General features: G+C 38.6%; 3 protein-coding genes across 4 annotated transcripts; 2 read left to right on the top strand and 1 right to left on the bottom strand.

The window, feature by feature from the left end:
* Positions 1-1,074: 1,074 nt before the first annotated feature.
* LOC125244511 (gastrula zinc finger protein XlCGF57.1-like) lies at positions 1,075-6,728 on the top strand. Its single transcript, XM_048154582.1, has 3 exons — positions 1,075-1,304; positions 1,901-2,120; positions 4,798-6,728. The coding sequence occupies exons 2-3, from the start codon at positions 1,949-1,951 to the stop codon at positions 6,354-6,356; spliced, it is 1,731 nt and encodes a 576-aa protein (XP_048010539.1). The 5' UTR covers positions 1,075-1,304; positions 1,901-1,948; the 3' UTR covers positions 6,357-6,728.
* Positions 6,729-9,519: 2,791 nt separating this feature from the next.
* Positions 9,520-19,724, top strand: LOC125245857 (gastrula zinc finger protein XlCGF8.2DB-like). 2 transcript variants are annotated; one of them, XM_048156658.1, is made up of 3 exons: positions 9,520-11,377; positions 12,009-12,154; positions 17,366-19,724. In XM_048156658.1, the coding sequence occupies exons 2-3, from the start codon at positions 12,070-12,072 to the stop codon at positions 18,295-18,297; spliced, it is 1,017 nt and encodes a 338-aa protein (XP_048012615.1). In that variant the 5' UTR covers positions 9,520-11,377; positions 12,009-12,069; the 3' UTR covers positions 18,298-19,724. The 2 variants fall into 2 exon arrangements, with proteins under 2 accessions (XP_048012615.1, XP_048012616.1); XM_048156659.1 differs by lacking the exon at positions 9,520-11,377 and adding an exon at positions 11,384-11,537.
* On the bottom strand, positions 12,744-14,062 carry LOC125245555 (E3 SUMO-protein ligase ZBED1-like). Its single transcript, XM_048156211.1, has 5 exons — positions 13,896-14,062; positions 13,570-13,801; positions 13,364-13,489; positions 13,187-13,282; positions 12,744-13,097 (listed from the first exon to the last, which is right to left on the bottom strand). Exons 1-5 carry the CDS (start codon positions 13,979-13,981, stop codon positions 12,744-12,746), a joined length of 894 nt encoding a protein of 297 aa, XP_048012168.1. The 5' UTR covers positions 13,982-14,062.
* Positions 19,725-23,607: the final 3,883 nt, after the last annotated feature.

Genomic DNA, 23,607 nt, shown 5'->3' with positions numbered 1-23,607 from the left:
TTAAATCGGTTCATGTGAGTACAGTGGTTCAATATTAATATTATAAAGCGACGAGAATATTTTTGGAGTGCCAAAAAAACTAAATAATGACTTATTTAGTGATGGCCGATTTCAAAACAATGCTTCATGAAGCATCGGAGCACAGATGAATCAGTGTGTCGAATCATGATTCAGATCGCGTGTCAAACTGCCAACGGCTGAAATCACGTGACTTTGGCGCTCCGAACAGCAGATTCGACGGCAAGCCGGACGGCCAAGTAGCACGTCAGTTCTGCACCTGCATGAGATGAAATGCCTTTCCTAACCAGCAGGTGGCAGTATCTGAACAGCCAATCAGAATGATCAGATGAAGGCGACGAGGACCAACTTCAGCCGATGGTGCGGAACACACTGAGAAAATTAGTCGGCCGACGAACAAAGACTGTCACCAAAACTTGTCGCCTTCATCTGATCATTCTGATTGGCTGTTCAGATACTGCCACCTGCTGGTGTGTTCCTGCTTTTAGTCTGAATGCACGCACAGATTTCAAGAAAATCATATGCAGTGTGAATGAACCAAAATCAAATTATCTCGGGACACTTGTATTTTCCAGAATCTCTGTGTGAAAAAGGCTTATGTCTGTTCATCAATTTCATTTTCACTGATCTTCCACAAATTACACAAAATTTGTGTGATTTGTGTAATTACACACACACACACACACACACAAAAAAATATTCTCAGCCATTTAAATTTGATCGTTAAAAATAAATATCACTTCACTGACATCTTTTTATTTGTTTTCCTGCTGTCATCCTCATGATATTCATCCTGAAGCAGAAATGAATTAAAATACTGCTCAGGTGGAAACTCAAAGTAAGAGTCAAAATCACAATTAATAACACATTGCAGTGTTACTTTTTTTTTTTTTTGTTTTTAAAATAGTCTGTGACTCTAATAAAGATTTAGTTTTAATGACAAACACTGTTCATTGTATAATAGTAAAATGTTAAGTTTTTGACTCGTCTCTTTTGTGAGAAATGCATCAAATCAATCTTGTAGACAGAAAAAAAAATCTGCCCCCTGGTAAAAATAGTGCCTTTAACTCAAACATTAGACAACATGTATTTAAATTAACTAAGAATTCAACTCTAAAAACTACTGAAATATATTTTAAAATCATTATATGTTTTTGTATGTAAATGTAGATGCACTCTTGTGATTTCAGACACGACGTGTGATAGGGACTTTTATTTTGGTGTGGCAATGTGACGTCATATCTCCGCGCCGCGCCCCTGCATCTGTTGTGAACTGCTGGAAAAAGGTTTGTGTTTAAAGTATTTAAATCGAATGCAATTTCATTGTTATTCAAGCTAAACGGCGTGTACATGAGTTAACCAAAATGTTTCAGCTCGTTTCGCTTCGTATTGCGTGAATAATTACACGTATTCAGACGCTGGTAAGATGATGGAGAAACTGAGCTTTCTAAACTCAGGAGGAACTGGATTAAATGTTTCTCAAAATGATTCAGTGATTCGACGCGCTTAAATCGAGATATGCTGGTCAAAACTGTGTAAATACAACGTGAACACAACCATCTTTAATAACTTTTACAAACCAACTGCAAATGTTTCCATGAAAATGTAATCTATTTAATATAATATACAAATCAATAAATGGAAAGAATAAATGTAAATATTAAATTTATATATAATTTGTGAATTAATTTGTAGTGCTTTTGATTGTTTTGTTGTTGTTAATCTGGTCATTTAAGGCCATTAACTATCACTCTGACTCCCTTATTAGTGTGCTGACTACTGAGCTAGAGCTGATTGAGACTCACCCAGAGATTTAGTTTGGATTTATTTTTCTTTCTGTTTATTATTCTCATCTTAATCCTGACAAACTTTCCAAACACAGAAAAACCCCTGGTGAAGCAACTGAGGTCCACGTTACACTTTTATAAAGATGGCATTTATTAAAGAAGAGAGTGAAGACATGAAGATTGAAGAAGCATTCAGAGTGAAACAAGAAGATACTGAAGAACAAACAAAGATGGCATTTATTAAAGAAGAGAGTGAAGACCTGAGAATCAAAGAAGTATTCAGTGTGAAACAAGAAGATACTCAAAAACAAACAGGTTGGTTTCATTCTCAAAGCTGATCCTTAATAAAATGTCCAGCTCTACATAATTATACATAATATTTTATATATAAATATATATATTATTTATATATAATGTATGGTCATATCTGTTGAATAGTTTGATCACATTTTTATTATTTTGAGCTGAAACTCAAGACACATTCTGGGGACACCTGAGACTTATATTACATCTAAAAGGGGCATAATATGTCCCCTTTAAGGCCCTGTTATTCTCACAGCGAACTTCTCTTAGGGGTTAAAAGAAGTATGAAATGCAGGACCAGCGGACATCCCAATGTGCTGTTTGCTTTCCTCTCAATAACAAGATTAACAGTAATGACAGCAGTCAAGAAAGCATAGATCTACAATTATACAGTTCAGTCAAGTTGTTAATCTATATAGCACTTTATACAATAGATTTCTTTAAAGTAAACAGGCTTTAGTATTATATGTGTTGTTTTCATTTAGAATTACAACTTTATTTTATATTATGAAGTAGAGGTCGAACGATTGATCGGCTGGCCGATATATTGGGCCGATTTTTGGCATTTTTTAATTAATCGGTTTGTGCTGCAAATTAGGCCGATTAATAGGCAGGCGCGATTGTCATTCCATCGGCGTAAAGGACCGGTTATACTTCATATACTTCACGTTCCGCTGCATCTCGCGTACAGTTGAGCATGCGAGCCTTTCAAAGTATGCTCCTTTGTCCGTGAGCGTGGAAAAACTGATTTAGTGGACTGCTGTTTTGAAGCTCTCAAGTCACTCACACATGCCCTGTTATACAAGCGGATCGTCCTGCATGGTGGACGGGGTGTGCGAGCCTTTAACAAGCTGTAGTTCAGGCTACAGGTAGGTGCGGGTACCAAAACCTTGTAATGAGCCCAGCGGCCAAATTATTATACAAGCTTGCACTGTTATAGATCAACTCTGACGTTATCAATTCTGTTTCTGTACGTTACTGGGGAATTTCTCTCCTTCTGAGGCTTGCGTGTGAGACGGAGCAATATGGAGTCAAATTAATGCCTTGAAGTTTTGCACAAAAATAAAGTTTTGCAAAACAAAACAAAAAAGAATTGAGCAATAAAAAATGTTTTGCAAACAAAAATAAAGAATTGCAAAGGAAGAATAAAGTATTGAGCAGAAAACAATAAGTTTTGCAAACAAAAATAATAAATTGCAAAATAAAATAACGTACAAAAATAAAAATATAATCAATTACAAAAATCAGTGACAGCTGTAATCCTATTTTATCTTTGCCACATATTTTTCATGCTCAAACCTACTAAATCATTTGCAACGCTCATTTTATTCTGCGTTTCAGTCAAGCGTGCGCTCACGATACCGGTTTTCCTTTGCGCTGCACTTTTCTGTGCGGATCTCTTTATGGCACTGGTTTGACGTGGGGGTGGAGTCAAGAAACGGGGGCACGCCCCGCGAAACACGTCATCGGCAGGAGACGCAGATCGCAACAGAACAGATCAAGTATAGAGACAGAGCGCATTTATTAACCATGTCAAAGAATTATTTCACCTGTCGCCGATTACGTTCGCCTTCAATGCATTCCTTATAGTAATATGACCCGTTGCTCTCTGTCTCACTGCCTGTATTCACTTTTGTGTCCTTAAACATTCGTTTTTGGGGTCGACAGCTTATAAAAACTTATTTCTGGATTTTTTAGCTTGTTAGTTGTGCATTGTCACACAGCAGCTTTGTTCTGTTTTTTGTAATAAGTCAGAAAAGACAAGAAGGCAGTCTCACGCAATACAAAGTCAATGGAGATGGTTGGATTGTTTTCCCCTCGGTGGGCGTGGTTTTCAGATTATAATAAATGCGCTCTGTCTCTACACTTGATCTGTTCTGTTGCGATCTGCGTCTCCTGCCGATGACATGTTTCTTTATTTTTTGTGCAAAACTTTAAGGCATTAATTTGACTCCATAGAGCAACTCACTCTGCAACTGGTTCGTTGACACACAGCTTCAACTAACGATAGCAGAGGAAAACAGACCATTTCGAAAGAGTAATTACGTTGTAGCCTACTAGAATTGATGCCAACCATGTTTATCATAAGTGCAAGAAGTCATTTGCATGTGAAAGTAGAAATGTGCAATTCAGACAAAACTTCTGGCTAAAATGTGCATATTAACTTTCCTCATTACATGTGTGTGTGTGTCCGACACATAGCCTCCACGACGTCATCGCTCGTGGCTAGTGCACTCGATGCAGTTATGAGCAGCAGGCTGTGAAAGTGATAACAAGAAAGAATATCACTTATATGTAGATTAATTCTATGTGGTATTTCAGACTCTTGTTTTCTCTTTGCATGTGTGTGAGAGAAACACAGATGCTCTAAGCCAAGCGATGGAAAAGCAGAGGACCTAATACTGAACCCTGTGGTGCACCATACTTGTGTTTGATGAGATTTGCATTGTTTGATGAATGGTAGCATTCAGATTAGGACTTAAATCATGGTAATTTTTTGTCCAAAAATGCCAGCATAATTCTCGAGCTACTCAAAATAGTGCCATGCTCCATGTTGTTGAAAGATCTAATAACACTTAAAGAGAGCTGTAACATTAATAAGTGCAGTTTCTTTATTATGATGGGGCATAAATCTTTTGAAGCCATTAAACTGTGGTTAACTTGTATTTGTCTCTTTCATCTTAGACCTGAATGCCATTGAAAGAAGAAATTAGAGTCCTGAATGATATGGAAGAGAAATATCATGAATTCATAACTGGAGAAAAATCGTTTAGTTGCTCACAGACTGAAATGACTTCCTCACAAAAAATACCTGAAAAGACAGGACCTAGTATTGATTTCACCTGCTTTCAGTGTGGAAAGTTTTTCAGTCAACGTGGAAACCTTACAGTCCACATGAGAATTCACACTGGAGAGAAGCCTTTTACCTGCCAACAATGTGGAAGGAGTTTCACTCAAAAAGGAAGCCTTAAGGCCCACATGAGAATTCACACTGAAGAGAGCTCTTTCACCTGCCAGCAGTGTGGAAGAAGTTTTAACAACAAAGCGAACCTTACAGGCCATATGAGAGTTCACATTGAAACAAACTCTTTTACCCACCATCAGACAAGAACTAGAAATGATTTCACATGCTTGCAGTGTGGAAAGAGTTTCACTCAACGTGGAAACCTTACAGTCCACATGAGAATTCACACTGGAGAAAAGCCTTTCTCCTGCCAACAATGTGGAAAGAGTTTCAGTCAACGTGGACACCTTAAAGTCCATATGAGAGTTCACACTGAAGATGGCTCTTTCACCTGCCAACAGTGTGGAAAAAGTTTCAAGAAAAAAGCAAACCTTAAAGTCCACATGAGAAGTCACACTGAAAAGAGCTCTTTTACCTGCAATCAGTGTGGAAAAAAATTTAACAGCAAAGGACTTTTTGATTGCCACATGAGAGTTCACACTGGAGAAAAGCCTTTCACATGCCCTCAATGTGGAATACGCTTCAGTCAAAAAGGAAACCTTAACAAGCACATGAGAATTCACACTGGAGAGAAGCCTTACACCTGCAAACTGTGTGGAAAATGTTTCATTCATAAAGGAAGCTTTGAAAGTCACATGAGAATTCACTCTGGAGAGAAGCCTTACACCTGCCATCAATGTGGAAAGAGTTTTACACATAAGCCAACTCTTAATTCCCACATGAGAATTCACACCGGAGAGAAGCCTCACACCTGCAAACTATGTTTAAAGAGTTTCGCTGAAAAAGGAAGCCTTAAAGTCCACATGAGAATTCACACTGGAGAGAGTCCTTTCTCCTGCCAACAGTGTGGACAGAGTTTCACTCAAAAAGGAAACCTTAAAAAACACATGGAAATGCACTCTCGAGAGAAGCTACACTCATGTGAACAGTGTGGAAAGAATTTCAGGTTAACCAATAATTCCCATGTGAAGATTCATTGCGGAATGAGTTGTACAGACATGAAACAATTTAACGGGCACAAAATAAGTGGTAATAAGTTTAGAAAAAGGAGCAATTTCAAAAATCACTTGCACATTCACTCTGAAAGGCCATTTAATTGTGTTAAGTGTAATAAAAGATTTATTTTGCCATCGCACTTGCAGATACACATGAAAAGTCATGCAGGTGTGAGACGCTATTCCTGTTCTTCATGTGGAAAGAGTTTCAAATGGCTTAGCCATTTAAAATGGCACCAGAAAATACATAAATGTGTAAAACTAAGGCTGCGTTTACACCGCAGCTGAATGTGGACCAATTCTGAACATTCCGTATGCACGTGACATCACCGTCGACCGCTATGACTGCGGTTACGCCCACTGAGTGACGCAAAGACTGAGCGGCAGCATTGGTTTTTTTTAGCATGAATGCTGTGAAAAACACACAAAACGCATCAAAAACGGGAAAGAGCTTTGTGATTAACTGTACAAATATCTTTGACACAAAACCTGAGGTATATATTTAAAGAGTGCCGAAAGCCACTGAAAAAAGAAGTCAATGGATCACTGCAATTCACAGAAACAGCTGGACTCCAGCAGAGAAACATGTTTTGCAGTTATTATTTTGTGTCGAATTGTTGGATTTTGAGGTAAAATCATACCCTATGTATATGAATATATTGTATTGACAACTCATCAATTAAATATTTACCATATTCTCCATAATTGGGTGTTTTTAAATAAACACGGACAAAAACTATACAAGTTTTAGGGCTGGACAATATGACGATACATATAACATTGATATTAATGATTACTCGGATTTAGACCTACCTATATTGTAGTTATATAAAATATTCACATGCAGATTTGCTTTATGTATTTCCCTGGCTTCGAAATCAGGCACATATAAATGTCAGGAAACACGACTCCTGGCTGCATGTCAATATCCGTGAATTAGGTTTCTCTGACATCATAAGGAACACTTTCGAGCCCAACATTTAGTGTAATCATTTGTTTTACTCCGTTTTTGCAGTTTCCTCTATTAAATCCAGTCATGCAGCAGGCTCTTTTGCCATTCAGTCCAGCTGAGAGAGCACGTTCCGTCCAAAATGGCATAAGCTTCTGAAGCCAAATGAATGTTGTCCTTGTTTGTTTGCTTTTGGCTCTGCTTACATGCAAGTGACGTACTTCAACAGCCAGATGCATTTACACTTGTCTAGTTTTACATAGAATGTGTCTGAGACCACCTCCTGAAGTGGTTTGAGTTGACATTAAAGGTCTTTGCCGAAATTCTCGTCCGAAATTTTCACACTAAAAAATAAATACGATTTTACATTGAGTCAATCCCGTTTACACACTTCCTTCGAAACTTTCATTCGTCATTCTGCATTTTTCGCATCCGTAGCATTTTGAAAGGTGTTTTGACAATTCAGAGCCACCGTACAAGCGAACGCCTAAATCCAGAATGGCGTCTGACAAGTTCATCCACTTTGGCTTAAACCCTCACAGTCTTTTTCTGAGTCCGCACTTTCGTGACGTAATGCCACTTTTACTGCTGGGTAAAGTCCTCTGCGTAGTTCGCCAACTTGCGGGCTCAGCTGAAGTGCGCATCGAGGGCGCAGAGCGACTGCAAAGGGGGTGCTCGTCAGCACTCTTATGAAACCTAAAATGATGAATGGTACATCCTACAGTCTTGTGGACTCTCCTAGAGTTAAACAGTTGAGTTTTACCGTTTTCGAATGCATTTAGCCGATCTCTGGGTCTGGCGGTACCACTTTTAGCATAGCTTAGCATAGTTAATTGAATCTGATTAGACCGTTAGCATCTCGCTCAAAAATGACCAAAGAGTTTCAATATTTTTCCTATTTAAACTTGACTCTCCTGTAGTTACATTGTGTACTAAGACCGACTGAAAATGAAAAGTTGTGATTTTCTAGGCCAATATGGCTAGGAACTATACTCTCATTCTGGCGTAATAATCAAGGAACTTTGCTGCTGTACCATGGGTGCAGCAGGTGCAATGATATTACGCAGCGCCTGTGACGCCCTGCATGCACAGGGAGCGTGCCTTGCAACCATGGAGACATTTGTGAGAGACGCTGTGTAATATCATTGCGGCTGCTAGACCCACGGTACAGCAGCAAAGTTCCTTGATTATTACGCCAGAATGAGAGTATAGTTCCTAGCCATATCGGCCTAGAAAATCGCAACTTTTCATTTTCCATCGGTCTTAGTACACAATGTAACTACAGAAGAGTCAAGTTTTAAATAGGAAAAATATCGAAACTCTTTGGTCATTTTTGAGCGAGATGCTAACAGTCTAATCCGGAGGTCGGCAACCCGCGGCTCTTTAGCACCCCCCTAGTGGCTCCCTGGAGCTTTTTCAAAAATGTATGAAAATGGAAAAAATATATTTTTTTGTTTTCATATGGTTTCTGTAAGAGGACAAACATGACACAAACATTTTTAACGTTTTCCAATGCTGTAAAAATGTGTATAATAAATATTAAATTTCAACATTTCTGTCAACGAAGGTTTGCGTCATAGCCATGGATGTCACTTTCCCGCCGAAAGCGCGCTCCCTCAGCTGGACTGATTGGCAAAAGAACCTGCTGCATGACTGGATTTAATAGAGGAAAAACAAACGCGAGTAAAAACAAACGAATTACACTTAAGGTTGGACTCGAAAGTGTTTCTTACAACTTGTCAAATAAACCTAATCCATGGATATTGACATGCAGCCAGGAGTCGTGTTTCCTGACATTTATATGTGCCTGATTTGACGCCGGGGAAATACATAAAGCAAATCTGCCTGTGAATATTTTATATAACTACAATATAGGTAGGTTTAAATTGGAGTAATCACTTATATCAATGTTATATATATCGTCATATTGTCCATCCCTAAAACATATAGTTTTATAGTGTAGTTTTTGTCGGTGTTTATTTTAAAACACACAATTATGCAGAATATAAGATGGAAAATATTTAATAGATGATTTGTCAACATAATATATAACAATACAATATATATGGAATGATTTTACCTCAAAATCCAACAATTTGACACAAAATGATAAATGCAAATCCATGTTTCTCTGCTGGAGTCCAGCTGTTTCTGTGAATTGCAGTGATCCATTTGCTTCTTTTTTTCTGTAGCTTTCGGCAGTTTTTAAATATATACCTCGGGAATACCTCATTATGTATTTGTAGCCTACTTAGTTATTTTGATAGTAGGCTAATATAGCTAATATACACTTACAGCCTGTGTTGCCTTCATATAAGGCTTATATAAGGCTTTTAATTTTTTGCGGCTCCAGACAGATTTGTTTTTTTGGTCCAATATGGCTCTTTGAACATTTTGGGTTGCCGACCCCTGGTCTAATCAGATTCAATGAACTATGCTAAGCTATGCTAAAAGTGGTACCGCCAGACCCGGAGATCGGCTGAATGGATTCAAAACTTGTAAAACTCAACTGTTTAACTCTGACTCTTATTTTCAAAAAAAGTAGAGTGTTCCTTTAATGAACATTGTAAGTCCACAAGACTGAAAGTGGTATGAAGTGTGCCATTTGGGATTCAGCCTTCGTCGTGCAGCACAAAGCACTGTATGACAAACAAAGTGCGCTAGTGAAGCATCAAACTGAGCCACTGACATCCTTAAGTAAACTTTGAATCACTTAGGATAAATCCTGCAGTTTCTTGATAAGGAGGTGGAACCGTCCTTCCTCTCAGTGGCGCCTGCAGCTGTACGGCTGTATGCACTGTGCGTACCATGAGAGGGCGCTAATCAGTGCCATTTTTATTTTTTACATAATTTTTAAATTGATTATTAAAATCCATCTGCGTACACTCATGACATATTAAGAGAGCAAGAGAGAATGAAAATAAATAAAGGTGTGCGTTTGTGTTGTAAAGTCATGTGTGTATGGTATGTGCGTGCATGGGTGGGCGTGGGTTTCGTCGGTTTTTTTTCCACACGTGAAAAATGACGTTACAGATAATGTTTAAAAACAGGCTCAAAATGAGTAAACACTCTCTAAAACAGTTAAATTCAAAACATTTGCAAAAAAGCCTAAAACTATTGAGTAGGGACGGAGAAATGGAGCCTCTTAAATCTTTGAAGCTTTTCTCTAAATGTTTCGGGACAGGTTTCAAAGCATCAAAAGTGTCAAAACAGTGCTAGTTCTGTGCGTACCCTGAGATAAAATCCTGCAGGTGCCCCTGCTTCCTCTCTATATGCAATCTCATGATTGGATGGATTGGATTCTCTTTTTAAGAAGAGAGAGAACAACAAAATCATCCTCACTGCTTGAAGACTGAATTTTTTCCGCAACGGATTAATACGCATCAGACTCAGTGTGCAAGGTTTCTGTGCATGACAAATTTTTAGGATGTCAAATATGGAAAAAAAAAAAAAGCATATGAAAATTTCAGACTCGGTGTGCAAGGAACTTTATATAAATGTATGAAGGCTAGTGAAAACAAAAATGTTGTGATACAGTGATATAACAACATCTGCAGATGTGCAGGTACTTTCAACAACAATGAAGTTGATCTCTTGTACTATATACGTACATGTCAATTTTGGAGTCTGAGGATGCTGGACCTGGTGTGGAGGCTACAGCAACAAGAGATGGACTTTCCGCGGTAGAGCTGACTGGGGAGGCTTTGGCGACAGGAACTGCAGATGGCCTGGATTTTTTTAACTTTTGGTGAACTCAGGGAGTGTCTTCCACTTGGTGCATCAAATGATTAACATTAATTTTGTGCATAGTCACACCCCTCACATCCTGAAGATTAGCACTCTTGCCTTCTAAACAAGTAATTATAAATAACCCTAGTTAATTGGCTTCTAGTTTTCCCCCATTCCATTGCTCAGTTCTTATTATTTCTTCTCCACACCTTGTCCCCAACTTTAAAGGTTGTGAGATGCAGTCTTTTTTTCTCTTGGCTTTTACAGATGTTCTCCTTTACATCTGTTAAAATATTACAAAGTGTTATAGTCACCTTCTCAATGGACACTGTGTCCTCAACAGTCTTGTCAATCTGGAAAGAAAGTTCCAGTCTTGGTTAGTATATTGACAGTTGTTTATGATATATTTAACACCTCTGTTCATTAATTGTAATATATTAAGGTTAACATATTCATTCTAAATGCCAAAAAAAAAAAAAAATCATTTTGATTTCATAGGGACTTTAAATTTATATGCACTTTTGTGATTTTAGACAGGGGTGTGTGAACGGGACTTTTATTTTGGTGTGGAAATTTGATGTCATAAGTCGGCGCCGCGATCATGTATATGTTGCGATTCGGCTGAAGAGAGGTTAGTGTTTTAAAACATTTAAAGTGTTTAAATCAGTGTAAACAGCTGACGAAATTTTATAGTTTTACAAGAACTGTGAATTAACTAATTAATAGCAGTGTAATGCTTTATCTAACATCAATGAACGTTATTTTTGAGTAAAGCTCGTGAGTAACAAACGGTGAGTGTCATTTCTCTCCCTAAATCGTGAATAAGTAAAAAACGTATTCGGTCACCGGCAAGTAGCGATGAGAGAAACTGAGCTTTTGAAATTCCAAATCAATTGAATCAATTGGTTCAAAGTGATTCATTGATTCGAGTCACTCGAACACATACAGGTCAAATTGGTGTAAATACAACCGAGCACTACATAAAATGTGAATGTCAATGATGATCTATGAAATGAGATGTACAAATCATTAAATACCAAATATAACTAATAAGTAATCAAATATGAAGTGTTTGTGTCCTTTATTGATTTTGTAGTGCTAGTTTTGGTTGTTTTTTGGCTAATCAGCCCATTATTGTTTTTAACTATCACTCTGACTCCCTTACTAGTGCACTGACTACTGAACTAGAGCTGATTGAGACACACCCAGAGATATAGTTGTAATTTATTTTTCTTTCTGTTAACTGTTCTCATCTTAAACAGGACAAACACACAGGAAAACTCCTGGTGAAGCAACTGAGATCCATGACACACTATTATAAAGATGGCATTTATTAAAGAGGAGAGTGAAGACATGAAGATTGAAGAAGTATTCAGCCTGAAACAAGAAGAAACTGAGGAACAAATAGGTTGGTTTCATTATCAAAGCTGAACTCAGTCAGTTGATCCTTATTAAAATATTAATCTCTAAAGAAATTAATGATATCACACATTAAAAATAATTAGCCTAAATTAAACTAGTATAACAATGAACCTAATATCTACTTCTGAATTTAAAACAATGAAAACCATTCATTTCTATCACTAAATTATGCAACACTATCTAATAAATACACTTATTTTTAGGGCTGGGTATCGTTCAGAAATTTTCGATACCGAGACGATACCGATACCTTGACTTCGATACCGATACCTAAACAATACTTTTTTCGATACCTTACAAAAATTGTTTACACATATGAAATCTTTTTTAAAACACAATGACATAACACATTACCTCAAAAAAAAAACTTGTTTTATTTTTTCAGTTTTTCCAGGGTTTTTTTTAACATACTCAAAAACCCATCTCCTTAGCCAGTGCACAAACAATAAACCAAAGCACAAAGGAGCAAAATGTAACAAACACTATACCTAAGTTCAAAGAGTTTTAACAAAGTTTTAGTGCAAAATGAACAGTGTTGAGAGGCTCAGTGCTACATACGTAGGCTTTTAAAACAATCAGCAGTTCTTCTTCAAAAAAATTAGCATGTCTGCTTTTTCAGGAGACAGACAAGCCCGCTCCTGACTGATAATGTCCCCAGCAGTAGAAAATGTACGCTCTGATGGTGTGGAGGATGCTTGCACACAGAGATACCTTGTTGCCAAATCAGAAAGCAATGGCAGAGTGTGCTTCATGTCCCACCACCAGGTTACTGGACTCACTGAGGACAGCGTAGATGGAAGTGATCTGTAGTGATTTATCTCTGTCTGAATCTTCTCAGTAGTGCTGCTGACAATGGTCTCCGTTCTTACTTCAATTGCCATGTCCTCCACAGCAAACAGCTCCTCAAGAGCAGAGAGCTTTGGTTTCTTCTGTGAACAAATGACTAATCACTATCGAGGTAAATGTAAAGGAGTTAATTTTCATAGGGGAAAACTAGGATGTCTTGAAATTTTCTTACCAGTGTTGCTACAGCAGATGCTTCTTCATCAGATGAGCTGTCAGCTTGGAGATCTGCTCTCTCTTTCTCTCCCTGTTCCTTCTCCTGGGCCTGAGTCTGTATTTAAGAGAATATGAGAGCCATATATATTGATCTACAATTGAAGATAAATGGAAGTTTACCAATACGATTCAACACCTGCTCTTCTGAGGAATTTCTGATCAGCTCCTCCTCCACTCTGGTCCAAACGTCATCTGACACTTTTGACTTGAATCTGGGATCTAAGGCTGTGCCCTCCTCCAAGAACTGTCTGATGCTGTCAACCTGCAAGGCAAAAACATAGTACCTGAATAATCCTAATGAAAACAAGTGAGACATCAAACAAATAGGATTACATTACACACCTGGTATCTTTTTGAGAGGTCATTCCAGATAGTGTTCTTAATGGTCTTTGTGAAGGAGGAGTCAACATCAGTAACTGTGAAGTGGTGCTGGAGTTTATCCAAGATTGGCAGAATCTGACCCAGCGTTGGGCTTCTTTCAGCAGAGACGCAAAGAGTTGAAGTGTAAAGTATCTTTAACACTTTTACAAACTCTTCTGCTTTTCTGAAGTCATCATCAGAAACTCTCTGTAGTCTGAAAAAATATAATCAGTTTCATTAGCTGGACTATAGTTTTATGAGAATGATTCAGACTGAAAATGGTATAAGCTAATGACAAAGTTCTTTACCTGTCCTTCTCCATTGATTTCTTAAGTCGAGTGTCCATGGAGGCGGCCTGGATGGCAGGGAACTGCTCCAGGAATCGCTCCACCATCAGGAACAGGCTATTCCATCTCGTTCTCACGTCCAGGATGACAGCATGTTCTGCAAGGCCTAGAGAGAGAGAGAGAGAGAGAGAAATTGGTCTCTGTGGTTGCCAAATTTGTTGTTCACTTGAGATGTTTTAATAAATGATTTAGCAAAGGATTTTTTTCTAAACTATTTATTTGTCCAGAGTTTTGCACTAAGGTTGATCTGTTTTGATTTCTACTTACCAAGAAGACGCTGCTTCTCCTTAAGGACAGGTTTAGCCAGGCTGGACCTTTTCAGCCACACCACCATTGCTCTGATCCTTCCTGCCCACTGTGAGACTGACGGTATAGTGTAAAGCTTTTGAGCAGCAATATTGAGTGTGTGAGCAAAGCAGCAAATTTTTTTAATACTCATCTTTTTTATTGCTACATCCATGTTTGCTGCATTATCTACTGTGACTGCAACTACTCTGTCCTTAATTTTGAATTCATCAAGAATATCTCCTATCTCTTCAGCTACAGTTTCCCCTGTTTGGGATGTGTATACTGCCCTTGTGTGTAGGACTTTCTCTTTCATGGAGCCCTCTCTCACATAGTGGACTGACACTGTCAGATAGTGGTCTTGTGCAATGCTGGTCCAGCCATCAGCAGTCACAGCCACATGCCTCACATCTTGTAACTCTTTCTTGATGTTTTCTTTTTCTACAGCATACCATGCAGGTATGAGGGTATTTGAGAGCATGTCTCGGCTGGGGGACTGATATCTGGGGTTTAAGGCCCTTAACATCTCCCTATAATTGACATCATCATCAGAACACAAAACACAAAAATAGCATTGTTTTATCATTGTTGCTTACTATAAAAGGTGTAAAGAAAAAACATCTAGGCTAAAAAAAAATCACTTAAACACCTGGCCAACAACCTACAACAACACCACTTACAGCTTACCTCCACCATGGAGCCTCCACTGTAGAAAACGGCAGTAAACCTTTAACAATGAAGTTTGTGACTGCCCTGTGGCACTCATCTTGCTTTTCTCTCATCATTTTTCCTTTTTTTGCAAGTGTGAACGGACTGACACTTGATGTGGCAGGAGCAGAGGCTATACAAGAAACAAGAAAGCTAAACTGTTAATGCAGCCAGCCTTAAGGATAAGCACACATTAAATTATCAGTATAGTTATATTTAATGCCATCAGTATCTGTGACGATCTTCATGGCAAAGCATTCATCACAAAAATACAATAAAAATAAAAACCAAGCTAACAGAAAAAATACTGCAATTAATGTTATAATTTTTTTAACAAAGCTTGATAAGTAGTTAATTCCAAGAGCACGCGAAGGCATAGTCACCGTGCACAGAAACTTTAACTTAACCAGTAAGTTACACAAGCATGTACCATTACAAGTAAGTTAGCTGATTTTGTTTGCTAAACATTAATCTTACCTGTCGGAGTCCCACTCATATCGCTGCCTTTAGCGGTAGTTTTGGAGGAGTCGTGTGGTGGGCACGTTGAAGGCTCTGTAGCTGGAGGGCGGGATGACTGCACCGACTCGGTCTTTTTGCAGTCAAAGACGGAGCAACTTTCTGCTCTTAGGTTTATTTTGTGCACCGTCAAGTGCTTCATCATATTTGTCGTAGTGCCGCTCTTGGCAGCTATTATCTTACAGCAAATATTGCATCGCGCGCTGTCTTCATCAATCCTAATGAAATGTAACCACACTTTCGATCGTTGATTTTTCCACATCTTTTCCATGTCTACTTCTACTTCTTTTAGATTTATGGTGCGATAACGATTTTTCCACATCTATGGGGGTTGGGACGCTTACACGCTTCACGTGAGCCACGTGTCCTGAGTGTGTATGGGCGTAACTGGCGTTGACAAGTTAACCCCTTAGGTACCGAAATTTGGTACCGAACGACAAGACATGTTTCGATACTCGGTAGTACCGAGGCATTAAGTTCGGTACCTAAAAAGTATCGAACTCGGTACCCAGCCCTACTTATTTTACATAAAGCAAACAATTACGTGTAATTGATCAACTTTTAGGGGGTTTATTAGTGACTTTTTGTCCTCTGCTCATCAAAAGTAATGTTTTGGTCCATGATATTGGATAATATGATGGTTTTGGATAAATCGTTCATTCAGTGGGGTTTGACCTGTAATAAAGCTTATTAATATAGAAAACATCCAAGCGCCCCATTCCAAGCTATTTCTAAGATATGGACTACATTTTGATTAATATTATTAAATATTTTAAATTGTAAAGAAATTAAATATCCATCTTTGTCGAAAGAATTCCATGTGCTCTCTCAGCCAATAAGATTCCACGTAACGTTTTCATGGATCAATTATTGATTAATTATTTTGAGCGTTAGGGATTACAGTACAGGTAAATCCACCTACTTCCACAATTTTTGTAGAGCCCTGCAGGATCCCAATGCGGCCCTCTATTCTGGGTTTTTGATAAGTGGTTTGATTAGTGTTTGCTAGAAAGTATTTGGTCCTAAAGAAAGCAAAGAGCTTAGTGGGTATGGGATCTAGCATATCATTATGTCTCTTGCTTTGTGCCAATTAAACTGTGGTTAAAGGGATAGTTCACCCAAAAATGAAAATTTGATGTTTATCTGCTTACCCAGAGCGCATCCAAGATGTAGATGACTTTGTTTCTTCAGTAGAACACAAATGATGATTTTTAACTCCAACCGTTGTGGTCTGTCAGTTGTATAATGCATGTCAATGGGAACTCCATCAATAAGAGTAAAAAAAACATGACAGACAAATCCAAATTAAACCCTGCAGCTCGTGACGACACATTGATGTCCTAAGACATGAAACGATCGGTTTGTGCGAGAAACCGAACAGTATTTATATAATTTTTTACCTCTATTACACCACTATGTCCAACTGCCTTCCACATCCGGTTGGTGAGGTCTGAAAACACACTCTGATGAAGGAAGTAATCTTTCGCACCTATACTATGAGTGCGAGAGATCACTTCCGTTGTCAGAGCGTGTTCAGACCTCACCAACCGGATGTGGAAGACAGTTGGACATAGTGGTGTATTAGAGGTATAAAAGTATATAAATACTGTTCGGTTTCTCACAAAAACCGATCGTTTCGTGTCTTAGGACATCAGTATGTCATCAAGACCCGCAGGGTTTAATTTGGATTTGTCTGTGCATGTTTTTTTTTGTTTTTTTAACTCTCTATACGAATTTCCCATTGACACACATTATACGGCTGACAGACCGCAACTGTTGGAGTTAAAAATCATCATTTGTGTTCTTCTGAAGAAACAAAGTCACCTACATCTTGGATGCCCTGGGGGTAAGCAGATAAACATCAAATTTTCATTTTTGGGTGAACTATCCCTTTAACTTGTATTTGTTCATTTCTGCCTTAGACCTGAGGCCACTGAAAGAAGAGTGTCAAGGACTGAATGATTTGGAAGAAAAATATCACCCTGGAGAAAGCCTTTTCACCTGCCGACAGTGTGGAAAAAGTTTCACTCAAAAAGCAAACCTTAACAGGCACATGAGAATTCACACTAGAGAAAAGGCTTACAATTGCCCTCAGTGTGCAAAGAGTTTTACACAGAACAAATACCTTAGTGCCCACATAAGAGTTCACACTGGAGAGAAGCCTTTCACCTGCCAACAGTGTGGGAAGAGTTTCTCACTAAAAGGAAATCTTAAGACTCACATGAGAATTCATAATGGAGAGAAACCATTCAAATGCCTTCATTGTGGAAAGAGTTTTACGCACAAAAAAAACCTTAATACCCACATGAGACATCACACTGGAGTGAGTCCTTTCATATGCACACTCTGTGGCAAGAGCTTCTCACGAAAAGAAACTTTTAAGACTCACATGACAATTCACACTGGAGAGAAGCCGTTCACATGTGATCAGTGTGCAAAGAGGTTCAGATATAAAGAAAACCTTAATCATCACATGAGCATTCACTCAAGAGAGAACTGTTTTCTATGTCATCTATGTGGAAAGAGTTTCAGAGACAGGAAACGCCTTAAGAGGCATGTAAAAACTCACACCGGAGCAAAGCCTTTCATGTGCCATCACTGTGGAAAGAGTTTCACAAAGAAAGCGAACTGTGAGGATCACATGAGAATTCACACCGGAGAGAAGCCTTTCACCTGCCCTCAGTGTGGAAAGAGTTTCACAGTTAAAGGAAACCTTAACATTCACATTAGAGTTCACACAGGAGAGAGGCCTTACAAGTGTCTTCAGTGTAAGAAGAGTTTCATATATCACACAGACCTGAAACGTCATTTGCAAACTCGTTCTGGAAAGAAAATGCCGTGTTCCTCGGATTGACGAGGTTTAGAAGAACTAGCAATTTCAAAAATTACCTGTGCATTCATTCTGGAGGAAGGCAAATTCAATTGTGATCAGGGTAATATTTCTTTTTCCTTCACAGTTACAGCTACACATGAAAAGTCATGCAAATGTAAGACTCTGTTTGTGTTATTTGTTAAAGAATATGGCAACAGAAAATACGTATCTGTGTAAAATTAACTGCAGCTGAATGTGGGCTACATCTGACTTTTTTTTTTTAAATTTCCTTCACCTCTTTATACTCTGACTATGTAGAAGCATCACTCAATTCCATATATTGAAGTGCATATTGATGCCTCTTAATCAAAATATAGTTGAACTTCTGTCTTGCTGTGAAATGTCACAATGTAAGAGATTATAAATGGACATGAACTGAAAGAATGCATTTTCTCAACCCTGGTCCTGGAGGACCCCCAACACTGCACATTTTGTGTTTCTCCCTAATCAAATGTCAGATTCAGCTCATTATAAGAAACTCCAGGACCTGAAATGAGTCAGACTCAGGAGACTTTCAAAAATGGGGGGACTTAAGGACCAGGGGCTTCATTTGTAAAGCGTTTATATGCACAGATTTGATCTTAGAGTGTGCATACACGTAAATCCACGCCAACGCTCATGTTTAAGGCAGGAACACACCAAGCTGACGCCGACGAACTAGTGGCGATGAAAGCAGACTGCGGGGTTGGCTCACGTCGACAGTGTCTGGGTCCAAAGTTGCCAAGTAGCACGTCTGTTCTGCGCCTGCGTAAGATGAAATGCCTTTCCGTACCAGCAGGTGGCAGTAAGCTAAACAGCCAATCAGAATGATCAACATGTCGAATTCCTGGTCAGATTACTGCAGGTTTTTGGAAATCTAAGATATTCTTGCAGCTCGCCATTCTAAATTAAAGGATTTGGATGATAACTGGTGATCTTTTATTTGTAAATTACATTAATTAGGTGTCGTTTATAACATGGACAACTGAAACCATTCAGCTGCGCGCAAGTTCAAGATCATTTGCCATTTATAGATTTCACATCTGAAAGAGAGGCGTACGTTTGTTTTCTGTGTGTACGTTCATTCAATGAATCACACGTACGCACATCTGAGAAATGATCGTAAGATCAAATTTAGGATGGTTTCTGCGCAACATTTTATAAATTAGGCCCCAAGGTTGAGAAATTAACATTGCATTGCATTACTCGTTTCTGCCAATTATAGGGGTTATTATTTAGTCGTCATTTTTGATTTATGAATGTAATATCTGAATTTACTGACTCTTAAGTTTTTAATTTTAAAATTGTGATCAAGCTTTTTTTTTTTTATCAGCGCAGTTGATTCTTTGTCATTTTTCCAGTAGCCTGTATGTACATAAACAGTTTCTTTTTACACTAATTTGGTGCAATAAACAATCCAAAGCAGTTAATCTTCCTTGCTTTCCTTGCTAAATATACATTAGAGCAGTGTTTCTTAACTGGTTTGGTCATGTGACCAACATTTTCCCATTTTTTAGTAATTTGAACCAAGCAAATTTATTTCTCAAAAATGGTTGACACACACAAACACACACACCAATACCATCCCACTTTACCTAAAATACACATTGGGCCCTATCCTACACCCAGCGTCAGGCCCGACACAAGTGTTCTTTGCTAGTTTCAGCCCGATGCAGTTATCATTTTCATGTCCTGCACCAGGTTGTTTAAATAGCAAATGCATTTGCGCCATTTTGTGCGCCCATGGGCATGCTAGTCTGAAAACGAGATGTGTTCAGGCGCATTGTTTGCGTGTTGCTATTTTGAGGCAACTGAAATGGACTGCGCCATTGACCAACTGAAACCTGATCTAAAGTCAATGGAGCAATATTTTGTTTATTTAAAGAGCGCGTTAGTAATATGTGCCTATAGGCGCACGTACACTTTAATTATTACACACACACAGGGACGCACAACAGCACACAGACATGCCAATTATTAAAAATAAAAGGATCACAATGTTAAATGTTATTATTGTGTGCATAAAGATAAAAATGCTTTGGTGGAATTCGGCTTGTCCCATAGATGGTCTGCTCACGCGCTTTAACCTCGCGCATGAACAGATCCGTTTCCTTGCTAGAGTAGCGTTCAGTTTTTCCACTTGCAAATCCCGCCACGTAAATAGAAAATCCACCATGGCACGAGAGCAACTGGTTTTTTAAAGGGAATGGGAGATGAGACTCTGATAGGTTTGTTGCACGTTATGCCTAAAACACACCTATTACTCATTAAGAGAATAGGGACAACCCTTTTAGACCATGCACCAGGCACGCCGACCATTTTTCCAGTCATTAAACTAGCAAAAGTGGATTCGGACATGCCCAAGTGCACTCGCGCTGTGCGCTTAAGACCATGCGCTTTGATTGTTAAAATAGGGCCCATTAATTGTAAGAATATCACTAACACTGATGAATAAATACTATAAGGTAAGGCTATTTAAATGCTGTCCCAAAAAATTATTTGCTAATACAATAAAATTAGTGTGTTGGTATAAGCCACCACTGTCTATAATAACACATTGTAAGGTTACAGAAACAACAGTTACCATGGTAAATACACAATGCTTTAATAAAGCACTTAAGCAAATGCACACCACCTGAGGTGCAGGTCAGAGATAACAAATCTGTATAAAGGAGATATGACTGCATACTCACTTGCAAATACTTTATTTCCCCACCGTTTCCGCAAAAAACCTTTGTCAAGGTGTGATTTCTCACATAATGGAGAGAAGTATAAATAGACGTAATTATTCGCAGGTGTAAGCAATCAATCTCAGTCCAACAAACAATTAATTAACAATTCTTAAAAAAAAAAAAAAAAAAAACTCCAATGCCAATCTTAAGCCGAGTTCAGACTGCACGATTTTAGCCCCGATTTTGGCTCACCGACAGGTTTTGAGAAATCGCCGACAAATGCCCGAAATCACAGGCAAATCGGTGCTCGTTCACGCGAGTGACAATCACGCAGTGTGAATGAGTAAAGACGTGATCTGAGAGAATCGCGAGATATTTGGCATGCTAAATATCTGGACCTGTCGGCGATTCAAAATCCTGCTGTGTGAAAAGTGCTCTGACTGAAAACTGCATCGGCGATGACCGACAGCCAATGAGAGAGCAAGATACAGAGTAGCGGGGAGTTCGGGGAGGAGTTATAGACCACAATATCAGCAAGCATGGCTTCATACACATAAACATTACAATTCTATCAAACAGAACCAAAGCACAAACATTTGCTTGACCATATGCAACAGCAGCACATTGAAAAGTTATGTATTTTGCTACAACTGTCGTTGCAGAACACACAATCCTTGTTCCTCGCGTCTCCCCAAACATTTCCTCCTCCCTATTCTTCTTTTATTTTTGTTGTTTTCGAAATCAGTGCAATCAGCGCACAGACAGTTCACATTTCAAGCTTCTTGCGGGCTACTATTTTTAATAATAATGGCCGTGTGTCTCAATCAGCTCCCTAGTTCAGTAGTAAGGGCACTGATCAGGGTATCAGCCACATTCACTTTCATTATATACTGATTCACGACCTAGGGAGCTAGGGAGCTGATTGAGACGCAGGCCCAGTCTCATGTGAGAACTCCGGTCTTGAATGTGTGATATCGCGTTGTTTCCTTGTCACGTCTCGTGCGTGTATGATTGTGAAACGGAGTTTGTGTGCCAGACAGAGTTGTCGGCGATTCTTCCTATTGTAAAGTCATGCAGTGTGAAACCTTCTGTCGCCGATCCATCGTGCAGTTTGAACACAGCAGCAACTGAATGCTGGCCAAGATAGTCATGCAGTGTGAAAAGAACAGTGACCCGACTACTTTGAAAATCGTGCAGTCTGAACTCGGCTTTACGGTAAATAGAACAGCAACTTGAATCTCAACATTCACAAATAATGTCAAAATAAACAAAATACTCTATTATACAGGACATGAGTTTCAATCTGATATATACTGACTTGGATCATTTCATTCATAAAAAAACTTAGATCAAAATCAACATTTAAACCATATGGAGATAAAGTTTTTAGTGTGTGTATCCAATAGGCCTCCCATTTAAGCAGAATACGATCCAAATCACCTCCTCTCCTTGGTAAGAGTACCCTTTAAATTCATATATAATGCAAAGATGTAATTAATGATTAAACTCTGTAAAATGTGCATCTAGTGAGTAGTTCATATTTCTGCATCTTATTGTACTGCGATATGCGTTTTGAGCTCACGACTTTTGTTACAGCCCAACTAGCTTACTATCATGTTTTTGTTCTGTTATGTGGACCCTTATTTAGACATTCTCTTCTATTTACTTAAGTTCCTGTTTCAACACTGTTTAGTTTCCGTTTCATTGGTTACCCGTGTCGTTTTTGTGCCTAGCACATCGTAACACTTATTTATGTATAAAGCAATAAATAAATAAACAAAGAAATAATTGGCGATAATACCACATATTTTGCTATTGAGCTACTCAAAATTACCTCCTTTACCGCGACAGCCCTACTAACATAAACTCTTAATAAAACATGAACACTGACTGTGATGAGTTTTACCTCAATGTTTAATGAGAAAAATAAATGTAATTTTAGGATTATATTGTAACAATATTTGATTTGTCTACCATTGAGGTCTTTGTGATTTAATATATGTATTTCAAAGATGAAATAAGTTTTCTGGCCTGAATAGTCCTCAGTACAGCCACCAGATCTGATTCCTCAAGACATTTTAAGTCTTCTGGGGTCTCCACTCCAAGTGATTTTAAGGTGTCCTCAAGAGATTTGTTAGTAGCAAGTGAGAGGTCAGGTTCTGGCCTTCCTTGATGCAAAGTCATCAATGATATCATCATATGAAATCTGCTCCCCTATTGAGTGATTGATACTGATGACGGCAAGGCCAGTGAGCTGTTCCTGTGACATGGTTGACCTCAGGTACGACTTGATCAACATTAGTTTTGAAAAGCTTCTCTCTGCTTGAGCCACAGTGACTGGCAGAGTAAGTGAGAGCAGTCCAAAAGTTGGGGTAGATCTCCAATAGATCCTTATCATGCATAAAAGTGATAAGCTCAAGGAGGCTCATGGTCTTTGATGGAAGGTCAGGGAAGATCTTCATTTCCTGCACAAGCTCTCTACTGTCCAAATCAGAGTGCTCCTGAAAGTGCAGTGTGGTGCCTAGTGCCTCACATTGCTCTGCCAGCTCCTCATCTGCAAGACTTGGGAAATTTGTCAAAACCCAGAATTTCTTTCCCACATTTGCCAATGTGGAAAATCTCTCCTTGATGGCTGACTTGG

Source organism: Megalobrama amblycephala, linkage group LG14, assembly GCF_018812025.1.
Source record: "Megalobrama amblycephala isolate DHTTF-2021 linkage group LG14, ASM1881202v1, whole genome shotgun sequence".
Classification (NCBI taxonomy): Eukaryota; Metazoa; Chordata; class Actinopteri; order Cypriniformes; family Xenocyprididae; genus Megalobrama; species Megalobrama amblycephala.
The sequence above is the reverse complement of the archived record's forward strand: the minus strand, read 5'-3'. Positions and strand labels throughout refer to the sequence as shown.

Coding starts and splice junctions, on each gene's coding strand:
- LOC125244511 (XM_048154582.1), top strand. CDS start 1,949: ATGGCATTTATTAAAGAAGAGAGTGAAGACATGAAGATTGAAGAAGCA. Junction 2,121..4,797: donor AGATACTCAAAAACAAACAG/GTTGGTTTCATT, acceptor CATCTTAGACCT/GAATGCCATTGAAAGAAGAA.
- LOC125245857 (XM_048156658.1), top strand. CDS start 12,070: ATGGCATTTATTAAAGAGGAGAGTGAAGACATGAAGATTGAAGAAGTA. Junction 12,155..17,365: donor AGAAACTGAGGAACAAATAG/GTTGGTTTCATT, acceptor TTTCTGCCTTAG/ACCTGAGGCCACTGAAAGAA.
- LOC125245555 (XM_048156211.1), bottom strand. CDS start 13,981: ATGGTGGAGCGATTCCTGGAGCAGTTCCCTGCCATCCAGGCCGCCTCC. Junction 13,802..13,895: donor AAATCAATGGAGAAGGACAG/GTAAAGAACTTT, acceptor ATATTTTTTCAG/ACTACAGAGAGTTTCTGATG. Junction 13,490..13,569: donor ACCTCTCAAAAAGATACCAG/GTGTGTAATGTA, acceptor TTTGCCTTGCAG/GTTGACAGCATCAGACAGTT.